Source organism: Achroia grisella, unplaced genomic scaffold, assembly GCF_030625045.1.
Source record: "Achroia grisella isolate CSIRO2021 unplaced genomic scaffold, CSIRO_AGI_Agris_v1 utg109, whole genome shotgun sequence".
Classification (NCBI taxonomy): domain Eukaryota; kingdom Metazoa; phylum Arthropoda; class Insecta; order Lepidoptera; family Pyralidae; genus Achroia; species Achroia grisella.
This window is the reverse complement of record NW_026712573.1, coordinates 7674206-7688191: the sequence shown is the minus strand read 5'-3', so window position 1 is coordinate 7688191 and position 13986 is coordinate 7674206. Positions and strand designations below refer to the sequence as shown.

General features: G+C 33.8%; 1 protein-coding gene across 1 annotated transcript in view; it reads left to right on the top strand.

The window, feature by feature from the left end:
• The window catches only part of LOC131847421 (nardilysin-like), a 29642-nt gene that overhangs the window by 14495 nt on the left and 1161 nt on the right, over positions 1-13986 (top strand). Inside the window, exons 9-23 of the mRNA XM_059197005.1 lie at positions 609-686; positions 1850-1990; positions 2539-2668; positions 3058-3316; positions 4189-4323; positions 4887-4935; positions 5808-5909; positions 6164-6300; positions 7812-7941; positions 9053-9157; positions 9594-9737; positions 10909-11045; positions 11886-12030; positions 12836-12898; positions 13496-13597. Of these exons, the coding sequence (XP_059052988.1) occupies positions 609-686; positions 1850-1990; positions 2539-2668; positions 3058-3316; positions 4189-4323; positions 4887-4935; positions 5808-5909; positions 6164-6300; positions 7812-7941; positions 9053-9157; positions 9594-9737; positions 10909-11045; positions 11886-12030; positions 12836-12898; positions 13496-13597 (1857 nt within the window). The remainder of the gene's footprint in view (positions 1-608; positions 687-1849; positions 1991-2538; positions 2669-3057; positions 3317-4188; positions 4324-4886; positions 4936-5807; positions 5910-6163; positions 6301-7811; positions 7942-9052; positions 9158-9593; positions 9738-10908; positions 11046-11885; positions 12031-12835; positions 12899-13495; positions 13598-13986) is intronic.

Below are 13986 nucleotides of genomic sequence, written 5' to 3'. Positions count from 1 at the left end.
TTTCAAAGATAAATTATTGTCAATTTTTAGACAGATTTATAATTAATGTCACTGAAAGCGACAATGATTTTTTATCTGATGATGAATAAAAACAAATTTTTGTAATAAGCGAAGTTTTTTATTTTTATTACCTAACTATATTATGTTATATATTGTTATATTTTATACATCTATAGTTTCAATTACATGATGAATTGTAAATAGAACAGTCTTAAAAGTTTCCACGCAATTTTTTCTTTATGTTTAAAATACTCGGTATTCAGTATAGGTAGATACTATAGGAACATAGTCGTCGTAAACTCGTTGGTATGTATAAAGCACGGCTAAAATTCGAACCCCGTACCCGATATCGGCAGTTCGGCACACTAACTATTCACTAGACACTCGAGGCAATTCCATTAATTCAGGAGTTTTTTCAATTATTCACTTTGTCACAACACTATTTTTATTTCATCAAATACTGACAACACAGTAAACGTCAGTTGACTTCGTCTAATTAAAAATACGACTATAGGACAATAATAAATTAATATATGGATTATATTGTGTATTAATTGCTTTATCAAAATTAAATATATGTTCTACTGGTTGTTAATTTATCTTTTCAGGTTCTAGAAGCTATATTCTCATACATAAGTCTGCTAAAGAAGTTGGGACCATCAGAACGTATATACGAAGAAATAAAAGTAAGATCATCTTTCAAAAAGATATTGATTTGTTTTATTTATTATTTATTAACACTTTATTGCACCAAAAAGACAAACAATTAAACAAAGAAAAAACAAGTAATAAGTAATAAGGTACAAAAGGCGGTCTTATCGCTTAATCAATCTCTTCCAGACAACCTTTGTGTAGAGGAGAGAAGGCAGAAAGTGGTAGATGGCGCAAGAATGGACTAGAGAAATAAAAAAGGCATATTAATACTAAATTATAATAGTTTACATATACTACTTACATATATATATATATAATACAATTTATATACATATATACACACAAATATTTTATTTATTCTTATAATTATTCTTAATATAAATTCGTATAATAAATTCGTGTGTTGCGAAGCAGTTACCGTTATTGTAAATGAAATTCATTGCTTTGCCTCGACCTAAAACTGAAACACAGCTTACTAAGCCAGCTGTTTCGCGGCTAAAATAGGTGGGACTGAAATATCCACGGAGACGACTTTATTTGAAGTATATATTAAAATATATATATACAGCTAGTATACAATTTATTGTATACTAGCGGTACCCGCGACACCCGTCCGCGTGGTTTTTAACTTTTTTTTCCAAAATAAAAGTAGTCTAAGTTACTCCTTATTACATCAGCTGCCTGCCAAAAAAGTCCCGTCAAAATCGGTCCAGCCATTTCAGAAATTAGCCGGAACAAACAGACGGACAGACAGACTAAAATTGTATAAAATGATATTTTAGTATATGTACCGTATATATATATATATTCATATGCGTGTAGTAAAAATCGGTTATTTTAATATTACAGACTCTCCAATTTTATTTATATGTATGGATATGTATGTAAAGTATAAGCTGGTCTAATATTAAGAGAGTTAAAATTAAAATGGTAATTGTGTGGTATCTTTAGAACAAAGAATTATATAATTAGTTGTATTATATACATCAATCCGCTTGAATGGATTGATTTTCTTGTATTAATACCTATATTCTCGATTATGCGTGTATATAAACTATTTGGAAAAAAGTCTCGAAACCATTGTAAAAACTGTACTAAGAGTAGTTGCGTGCTTTAGAAAAAGTAAGTCATACCACAATAGCAACTGCTTTATACTATTTACATAATGTTGAATAACAATTCTCCATGTTTTTAGACAATAGAGGAAACGAGTTTCCGCTTCGAAGAGGAGTCTCAGCCATCAGACTACGTTGAGTCACTGGTGGAGAATATGCGCTACTACCCGCCTGAGCATTACATCACCGGTGATAGACTCTATTACAAATATGACCCTAAGGTAACAGTCATCTATGTATTTCCACGCCATGGCGCTTAGTAGATAGGCAGGCACACAAAAACCGAATAGATAAATCAACACACACTTATCTAAAACTTAATGAGCTTAATTGCCGTTACTAACTGTTTGATAATAAAAGGGTTATATGGAAAATCTAACTTAAACTTACTTCTTTGAATCAGTTTAGCGAATATGATTCTTTGTATAAGAATCATATTCGCTGTACTGATGACTGACTCTTTATTCTGAAAATAACATACATATTTTATCTAAGTATTGAACAATTTATGATGTTATTTCAGTTGGATGAAATTTAACGGAGATTTAATGGAGATTGGTTTTGATGGTCACATTTATTTTATATGATTAAAATAATATAAAATAAATGTGGTAGTAACTCCCACACAATTAGATTTTTTTTATTATATACCACTAAGCATATATATATACAATGTAATGTAAGTGGTAATTGTAAAAATCTAAATACCAACAATAATATTGACAACAATGATTTTTTTAATAAAAACTTAAACATATTATTTAAACAGGGTATCACTGACTTATTGGATTGCATGCGCCCGGAATTGGTGAACATAATGGTCCTGTCGAATAGACATTCTAAGCCTATCGACTTCGATGCGAAGGAGCAGTGGTTCGGTACCGAATACAAGCGACAAGGTAATGTATAACTAACAGTAACAGAAGATAACAGAATGAAACAAATAAACAACAACAGACTAAGATTTGTAAACCATGATATAATATTTAATGTATTTCATCTTTCTCTGTGGTTGAAACTGAACATAAACACTATCACAGCATTGCAGTTTAATATACCATAATAACAAATATGGAGTCCTATATATTTATAAAGTTGTGTTATGGTGTCTGGGTACCGTACATTAGAAATACTCGGCGTGCGAGAGAGAGTTGCACTTTACTAGTTTTATTTGATTTATATCTGTTTTGTATAAAAACATGTAATATAGTTATACGTATAATAATTATTATACTATACTCGATTACGCCATCACGGGACCATAACTACAGAAGTATATTACTTGTAGAAATACCTGAAAACTGGCTACAACGTTGGATGAAAGCGGAGCCATATCCCGATTTCCACCTTCCCGACAAGAATATCTACATAACCACCAACTTCGACCTGCTACCTCCGGACCAAGCGTACCTCGATGAAGCAGAGAGGCTGGGTATTGACCTCACCAACAGCACCGTGAAAGATATACATAAAAAGGTCGCGGTCAGCACTCACGACACTAAGGTGTTGGAACATGGCGAACTTATAGCCACTATCAATAATTTCAGGTTCGTCCACTACTTATATTATTAACACGAACAATTTTATGGCAAATAAAGGTATTTACCTCTCTCGACATTTTGATTGGCTGCACTAGCCGTGATTACGAGCTGACTCGAGTAACAGCGATGTCAATGTAGTTAGGTGCCAGCAGTTTTTTTTTCTGCCGTCACCAGATTGAATATAAAAATAACTCGTAATACACTACTTACAGGAAAATGAATTTATAGACGGTTTTGCATTTGTAGTAGTGTAATACAGTCATTAAAAAAAATAATACACCAGTCTGCGCTACTCAACAAGTGCATCGATTCTCCCATTAGTGTTTTTTAGGTACATAGAGTTAGAAATAACACGCTACTTTTTAACATTTTCATTATTACAATTTGTTCTTATTGTTAATTTAGTTAAAGAAATTACTTTAAAAAATAATGTTTAATATTGGCAATAATAAGGACCTATTTATATAAATAACAAAAATATATGAAATATTGTGTATTCATTAAACTACTGATTGTACAATACTATAAACGCAAAAGTGTGTTTAAGTTAATGATATACCTGTACATACATGTAATTTATAAATATAAACTAATTGGGATGCTCCTCATAAAAAATACTCCACGACACGACACAACACGACATTTGGTATAGTAGCGAAAAAACGACGGTTAAATTAGGTGAACGCCAGCTTGTTTGACGTGCCGATTACATAAGAAGCAAATTAGAAGAAGCCAATTATTGGACTCGGACACTATAGCTGTGTCTCTCTGTGAGAAGTCCTGTAATTGGCTTCACGAATGCAGCGTTAATATCATTTTGACAGCTAATAGTTGAAAGGATAAAAAAATTGACAATGAAATTCTTAAATTTTACATAGATTGGATCAGCCAAACTTACTACGCAAGAACCGTCATATGGAACTGTGGTACAAGCCCGATTTCAAGTTCCGGTTCCCGACCGCGCTGTTGTACTTCTACTTTATCACGCCGCTTAGCCTCAAATCGCCCAGGGAGTGAGTATACCGCATTATACTGTTTAATAACACTGTTTAGTCGTGACGAGGTCGCTGCGAAATCTCTTATTTTTTGTCGAAATTATTAATGAAAATTATATTGTATATGAAGCTGTGACTGCGATTTCACCCATGTTAAATTTCAATAAAAAATATAGCCTATGTGTGTGCCAGATGCATAAGATATATTATCGTTAAAGTTTCATCAAAATCCGTTCAGTAGTTTTTGTGTGATAGATAGACGCGGCGACTTTATAATAATTAGGTATAGTTAAAACTCGAAATTAAACAGTTTGTCTATAAAGTAACAAGTAATATTGTAACAAATATACAAAAGGAATATAGTATGCTCTAAATGTATATTGGTTGTATATACTTTACATAATATAATTGTTATCATTAACTGTTTTTGCAGTCTACTAAGTGCATTTCCGCGTTAGTGCTATACAATTTTTGTCACTATTTAAAGTAGTGTGTCAAATAAATATTGTGTCAAGTTATTGTAGCAATTGTATTACACTATATTTAGCAATATTAAAAGCATGTCAGTATATCTGTTACAGATCTTGCCTTCTAGACCTATGGACGGATGTATTACATCAAGGGTTGAAGGTATGTTTGTCATTTTTAATAATATATTATGCATGTGACTTTCTTATTCAAAGATTAACGTCAAACTTTACTTCTGTAAAGTTCTCCGTTTCTTAACGTAACATGACCTAGTAGTGTATACTACTAGGTAGTAGTTTCCTTCTGAAAGGTCATAAATTAAAACCTGGCCGACATCCCAATTAGTTTATATATCAAATTATGGTGATGACACTGTTCGGTGGAGATACGAATAACGAATCATATTATTCCTTGAAGAAGCGGTAGGTCTACTGTCTGACGCATTGTCTTCTATTATAACCAGCTAAATGCGACCATGTCAAAAGTCCCTTTCACCATAACGTCGGCAGTTCAACCTCGGTGGTCTAGTGGTTTAGCTTGCTAGCTACCACTTCAGGTTAGATTGTGCGCGTTCGATTCCTCGCATAGTGTAAAGATTTGTATTCATAAGTATGATTGTTACTGACAATAAAATAATAGTAGAAAACAATAATAGAAAACACCCATACAGTAGACACATATATATAAATTATGTATGTGTCTACAGGAATAATGTATTTAATTTGTATCAGTGTTTGAATCCGTAACACAAGCTGCTTAACTTGGGATTAGATCACGCTGTATGATTGATATGAGTCCTCATATATGTATATATATCCAACTGTCTCATCTGGAATTATTTATTTATTTATTCTTTAAAGCACAATATAACTTGTACAAAGGCGAGCTTAATGCAGTATGGCATTCCCCACCAGATAACCTTTAGGTATAAAGAAAGCGATTTGGGGCAGTTATGACGAAAAACGATCACAAAGGAAGGAATGGCAGTCTTCAAAACATTTTATTACCACTTTATTCGTTTTACGTTTTTTTAGGAAGAAGTGTATCCGGCGAGTATGGCGGATTTGTCACATTCGCTGTATATAGTAGACAAAGGATTGACATTGAAAGTTAGCGGATACAATCAAAATCTCCACGTAAGTTTTATTTTCAATATAAAAATATTTTCTACTATACTACTATTTCAATAAAAAACAAATCAAATAATAATTTTACCAAGGTAGATTTGTGATTTGTGCAAATATGTATGCCCGGAAATATGATTGGAACTAGATGGCGCTGTGTGAATTGTCTTGGGTTATTATTATTAATAAGACACTCGAGCCTTATATGCATGTAATATTCACTGTGGTTGTAGAAGGTAATAGTAATATAATAAATACGTTGTTAGTTGCTGGTGGAGCTTATATCCCGCGAGATGGGCGCGGCTGCGAGTGGTGCGGTGACGGAGGCGTTGTTCGACGCAGTACGGGAGGCTCGCTCGCGCTCCTACCACAACGTGCTCATCAAGCCGCACAAGCTCGCCAAGTACGTTTACTTCACTAATCATTATATTCGATTTCGTAAAAAGAGGTACAAAATTTTTGTTTCACATAGCAAAAACTTTTTAGCCCTCTTTACGAAAATTGCGCTGACGGAGGAGTATGAAATTTCGCTTATAGTTTATATAGAGAATGCTCAGAATGGTAATATTTTTATTAATATAATTTTAAAAAAGCAGTTTAAATGTAATAATACATAAAAAATATATAAATAATTGTAATAACCATTACACATACTAACATGTATGTATTTGACACACAAGTATATATAGTCTTTTATTTATTGCTTCATTCATAATTTAAGAGCTGTGCTCTTGTCGGTGGAGCTCCCGCCACCTTCCACGATCTTCTATCAGTCCCTTTAGCTGTTGATACGACACGACTCCAACTTTTTCTTTAACTTGCTTGATATAGCTGTGTCTTGGTCTTCCCCTTCCTCTCTTTCCATCTATTTTTCCTTCTATAATGCTGTTAATTAGTTCGTCGTGTCGTATCAAGTGCCCCAACATTTTTCCCCGCCTATTCTCAATAATATCTATGATCTGTCTCTTTTCTTTAATCCTCTCAAGCACTTCTTCATTCCTTATTTTATCTTTCCAGCTAATTCTTTCCATTCTTCTCCAACACCACATTTCAAAGGCTTCCAGTTTGTCTCTTTCCTATTGTGTCAATGTTCACGTCTCACTGGCATACAAGGTTATACTCCAGATGTAGGTCTTGATAAGTTGTTTCCGAGAGGACTTTGATATATTAGCTCTCAAAAGATGTTTTTATCATTAAATGCTGTTTTCGCTATAACTATTCTGATATTAATGTCCTTAGTACATCTGGAGTCACTGGTAATCAAACTACCTAAATATTTAAATGTATCTACATTTTCAAATTATATATTTTTTATTCTTGTAGTATTTCTGTTATGGGGTTTATGTTTTGCTACTGTCATCATTTTAGTTTTCTTGGTATTTATATTTAGTCCATATGTTTTAAATATTTTATTCATTATGTCCAAAAGTGTATGAAGCTGTGTGTAATCTTCAGCTAGGGCAGCTATGTCGTCAGCAAATCTTATAAAATGTATCCTTTCTCCGTTTATTTGAATACCTCCCTGGTGTAATTCTATTATTTCTTTTATATTATATTATTATTTATTTTGGCATTGTTTGGCATTATTGTTGCATTTTGGCTTGGCGACCACTAGTAATAACAAATAACCCTAGATTAGACAAGACTTAACATTTAAATAGATATGTCTTACCTAAATACCTTGATTGTGATTATAGAAACAACTGTATTATACAAAAAAATGCTTTTTGGATTAACTGAATACATACATTAAAACAGCTTCTAAATTCCATTGTACCTATAAGCTAATTAATGTAAAGACGCGAGTGAGTGACTCAATCGGAATCAGATAAAAATTTTAGGTTCCCTATACATAATTTTCATCTTCTAAAACCTGCTTAAAATGCAAAAGCTATATTTTATTTCAATATACAGAGATGTCCGCATGAATATACTGTTGGAGCCGTATATATCGCCGCGAGACAAGGCCATGGAGATACAGGATATCACGCTAGAGGAATTGCAAGCGTTCAGTAAGAGACTACTCAACAAGATGTACCTACAGGTCAGTACAATAGGTACATATTGTACATATTACATTAACGAGATATTTACAATAATAATACAAACTTCAAAAATGTGAATAACATAGTTTTAAACAGTGTTCTTACATAATTTTCGAAATGTCTCTAACCAACCTACCTACGCTTATGTTTGCATATTTATTTTATTAGGGAATATCGATGCGGTACATACGGTTATATTATGCGGCGTTTGATTGTATCGTTTTAATCGTCGGTTTTTCTTGATTTTTTTATTCAGGTCATAGACAACAATTATAATAACATCTATTATAAGTAGATGTTATTACGTCATACATACCATTAACGTATATATTACTATATGTAACCCGCGACTTTTTGTGTTTACTGTGTCTTTTAGGCACGTTAGTCGTGAAAAGATAACTGACAGATATATACACCTACTATGCAATATTCGTACGGTTTTTCTTGTTAATAAAACAGTGTTAGACGATCAATGCCGATTAGAAAGTCGGGGATACCTATGTCTCACCTATATTGGGCGCCAAGCTTTGTATGAACAATTTTGGTTAATATGGGTAATAATGGGTGAGATGGGTGAGGGCCTTAATTACAGGGAATGAAGTAATTTTAGTTCTCCGGAATGGCAACACATTAGTGGTGATACAGGTGTCACATGATAACATCATGTCCGTAATGTTATTCATATTTTTTTTCGGATTACTCTAATGTTGTTGGCCGCAGTTGGCTTTTACGCCTATACTGGACGACAGGGGGTGAGTGCATTATGGAGCGGCTGAAGGCCAACTTCCGCCTGACGCACTTTTAGGGGTTCGAACCTCGGCTCAGGCCCTCGTAATTTGAATCCCCGTTTGAATTGTACGGAGGATCGATAGGAGGGGTCTATTCATTTATGTAGGCAATGGTTACCATTTTCTACTAAGTGGCCCGTCAGCTGGGTTGCTATTCTAATTACATAAAAAGAGTGCTAGAACACTTTGTTTCTGTCATTAACATGTTCTAATATGTAATAATACGATTTTTTGTTGTACACATACATATGTACCGTATGTTGAGGGTCGGTTGCTATATATGTAAATGCATTTATGTATTGTTGTATGTTAATTTTGCCAGGTACTAGTGCAAGGTAACTTGCCATGGTATGAAGCCATCAATATATCGGAGAGTGTATTGAATAATATCAAGTGGGATGGACTTTCTGAAGCAGAAATACCTAAAGTAAGTTTCAATATAAGTTATATTGAAAATATGGATGTGACAAAATATGCAAATGAATGCAAATTCGAAAAATAAAAAGGCAGTCAATGCACGTCTAATCTTTGATTGCCTTTTTTTTTCGAAATTTTCTCAACAGTCTAAATATAATATTATTTTTACATATAATGGAAGTACATTAAAAATAAGTAGACCGCCATACATCTTGATCTGCCATATTCAAATAAAAAAAAATCGAATCAAAACATCTTTATTCAAGTAGGTCTATTACAGACTCTTATAGTATTATATGTAATGAATTTATAATGACATCACTTCAAATTAAATGAGTATGCAAAATTATTTAATCAATTCCGAATAACTGCCTTAAGATTAAGTTAGAAAAATGTCCCGAAGAAACCCGTAATGACTGTAAATAATTGGGTTGTATGTTTATCAGTTATTAGTGCACGAGCTGCCACTGGGCGAACGCAAGATCCGCGTACTGAATCTAAACCCACAGTCGCCGAACAGTATCGTCACTAATTATTATCAAGCCGAAGTGGCGACTCCGAAGGACACCGCCACGCTGGAAGCCCTCATGGTATCTCTCAACTCAACTTTTATCTTTTATATTTTTTAATTAATTTTATTTAATTCGGGCTACGGGGCCCATATTTTAAATACCTTATAGACGAACATACATAAGAAATAATAAAATATAAATTCAAATTGTAATAGAGACAATTTGAATTTATATTTTATTATTTGTCACGGCACTGACAACGGCAATCTGCTACGATAGTGCCGATACACCACACCCTTCGGCCAGTAGTCCTCCTTCATGTCGTTGGGAACCCAGGCCAGGAACGCTTTGATGCTCGTGTTATGACTCGATTCCAGCTGCGTTGTCCTCAATATCAGGTTACTTTTGGTCCGGATATAGTCGTCCTGCTTCTTGGTGGCATTATTTCATCAGAATGGAGAACAAATTGACGGCAACCTAATGGAAAAACGTAACCGTTGTTGTAACATTATACGTGAACAGCACCACGGATATAGTTTACAAGCGTTGTTACACTAAGTTAGTCATGTCTTCGTACCTCTAATTTCACTGCTATATCTCAACTTCGAACAAAACTTAGGAATACAGCTTACAAAGCAATATTTAATATAGACTCATAACTCGTTTACGATTTTATTATATGTAGAAACAATAATGATGTCCTTGACCAATTCACACAGCGCCATCTAGTACCAAGCTAAAGCAGAGCTTGTGTTATTGGTACTAAACAACTGATATATGTACATAGACACATTTTTTAAATACATAATAAACAAAGTGATCTATACCCAGATCAATACAAATAATCATATTCATGAATGCAAATGTTACCGTGCGAGAAATCGAACCTGCTAGGAAGTTAAAACGGTATGCTAAACTGCTAGACCATCGATACCATTATCTATACGCTTCACTACATAAAGACACGACACACAAGATAAAATTGGCAGTAAATTAGCTTGGCTATTACGTGGGTAGTTTCTAGTTATTTTGGCGCCTGATTGGGTACTGTACTAGCATGGCCATTCTCCGGCCGATGGAGGATTTCGTGTCAGTTTTAGTCAATGGAACTAAAATTTGTCCAACTTGATGAAACGAATGATCCTTGAAGAATTTTCCACACGTATAAAAAGGTTTCACGTGAGAAATTTCTTGATAGTCCACGTTACCCTTATTGACCGTCTTTATAATGTTTGGTACGTATTTATAGATGATGATGGAAGAGCCGGTGTTCAATATACTCCGTACTAAAGAACAACTCGGCTACTCGGTGTTCAGCCGCATGCGGTATACTTTCGGCGTGCTCGGGTTCTCCGTCACCGTGAATACACAGGTCGACAAGTTCAGGTAAGAATCATAGTAGCACCGCATATGGTATAATAATATTAATAATAACCCTGCACAACACACATAACTCCATCTAGTACGAAGCTAAGTAGAGGGTACTAGACAAATGTTATAAATACTGAGATACAATTTTTATTGTAAATACGTACATAATATACATAGAAAACACCAAGACAGTTATAATGCTAATTACAATTATGCTAATAAATACAACATGTTTATATCGTTCGAGGATGGAACTCGCGATCATTGAAAGTAAAGCAGTGATATTATATATTAGAAATAGTACGTTGTTTGTTAGTCCAATGTATTCAGCCTGCACAGAGGAGGCAAAATTGATATAGATTAATTAATGTTTGTTACCTTAGAACTCCATTATTTATGAACCGATTTAAAAATTCCATTTTTGGCACTTTCTTTTTTACTCTCTTTCAGAAAAATCTTTCAGTCAGTTCAGTTCTCTTCTCTTTCAGTCAACTATCGTCGTCGTAGTGAACTTAACAATTAGTCAATATTTGGCCCGTTGTTATTAAAAAAAGGATTACTTATGTAACACTTGGTATGGTGAAATAAATAATATTCACATGTGTAGAATAGAATTGTATATTTCTCTAATTCTATAATTATATCGTTGTGGTATTTGACACAAAAAAACTAACTATAAACGGCATAGTGCTCTTATACATGGACGTAGGTACGATGGGGCAGGGTGGGGGCTTGTCGCACCGCGGGTATAGTTTGCTAGTTACATAATATTTTAGACTGTTGCTCCACTCTAATGACATAGCTGGCTACGCCCATGGTCGTATACAGTCGTAACATGAATAAATAAATTCGCAGTGTATCTCACGTGGATACGCGAGTAGAGGCCTTCCTGAAGAAGTTCGCGAGGGACATGCGTCGTCTCAGCGAGAAGGCGCTGCAGACTACTAAGACATCGCTTGTACAACTCAAGCATACCACAGACTACGAGCTCAAGGAGGAGGTAATTAGTAATAATGATTTATTTATTTTAACTTTAATGAACAAATACAGTATATAAATGTACATATGGAGAACTTAACACAAAAGGACGTTCTCAACCAGTCAACCATAAGGTAAACTGAGAAATTAGTAAGCGATGCATTATAGTTTACAAAAATACCTTACATGGTACATGGTAACTTATGTCATAACTCACACACACACATATCCAATTTATCAATAATACATAGTATTTGACATACATACTCTATATATGTAATAACCCTAATAACACAGCGCCATCTAGTCTCAAGCTCAGCAGTGCTTTTGTAATGGGTAGACAACTGGCATAATAGACAACTAGTAGAATCTCTATTTGCCCAATGATACCTCTTGGTGTTAGAGTCCGCCATATGCACTATATCTGTATCTGTAATTTTAATATATAAATAAAATAAATACTATGATATTTTTGTAATTACCTATGTACATAGAAAATATATTCATGAATGCAAATGTATGTGCCGTGACTATAGGAATCGAATGGATCGATTCCAATTCCTTCACATCCATTCGATTACCGCGGCCTTCGGAACTAATGCTGTGTTGCTAAATCGCTAGACCAGACCGTCAATTTGTTTATCGACAACTTATACATTTAAACCACATCGTACTATAAACATTTTTTACCGCATGTTTACATTATAAAATAACATATATTCTAAATTTAGTTTTTTTGACTATTTATTCATAGTACAGTCAAGATTATCGATTTTATAAGTATATATTAGGCATCTGTAGTGCTGTATTCGCGACTTTTATTTCAGGTGGAAAGAAATTGGAGAGAAATTGTGAGCAGGGAATATCAATTCCAAAGGTTGTTTATAGAGGTATGTACAGTCTCAGTCAATAATGGGTAAACACTTGTACTTAATAATAATAAACTCAGGACAATTCACACAGCGCCATATAGACTAGCTAAAGTTTGTGTTGTGGGTGCTAGAAAACTGATACAAATACCAAGATTTGTTCATACATACATGCTCATGAAAACAAATGTATGTGCTGTGGCAGGAAACGAATCCATCGGAAGTGAGGCGGTGTACAAAACCGCTGGACCACCGAGGTCGTCTTAATCATTTTTAGGAGTCTGTATCATCACCTTATATTTACATACATATGTATGATATTATGAACTAGCTATTCTTGCGACTGCATCTGACTTGACATTCATCAATATATGTCGCCCAATTTACATAATACCTTTTTAAGTTGTGTTATTCTGATGTATAAGTTAGTAATACTGTAAATTTTTATTAAAATAAAAAGTTTAGTAGTTTTTGAGCGAAAGAGTAACAGACATTTTCGCGTTTACGCGTTTTTACGTATGATTTTTATTTGATATTGTTCATTACAAATATTTTGCTTATTCTGTTATTATAAATATGAGTGTAAAGCATGATTGACTTGTTAATGTTATGTTACAGGCGGATGCAATAGAAAAAATTAAACTGTCGGACATCAGGGGCTGGGTAGATAATCATTTCACCACTGGCAACAGGACGCAGTTCAGAAAATTGTCAATTCAGGTATTGCTTTTACATTATAAAAAATTTATGGCAATTGGGTGAAGAAATGTGTGGGCGAAAATCAAGCACCCATGCTAACACGCACAAGAAATTATGTGGAACAGGCGACAGACAGTTAAACTAAAATTACAATCCATATTATACGACTTGAATTAACAAATACAATTTTCTCTTTTAAAAATACAGAAAATATTCCATCTTTCACGTTATGTATAGTGCGACGTATGTATCTAACTAGCCATGATGAGCTATATACATAGCTAAAAAGTGTTTTGTTATTGCCGAGTGGAATGACGAGAAAGTATGAATGAATGAAATGAATGAAAAACACTTTTTTGTTCCTCTCACAGAAAGAAATTAGCAATTACATAAATAACTATGTACACCAA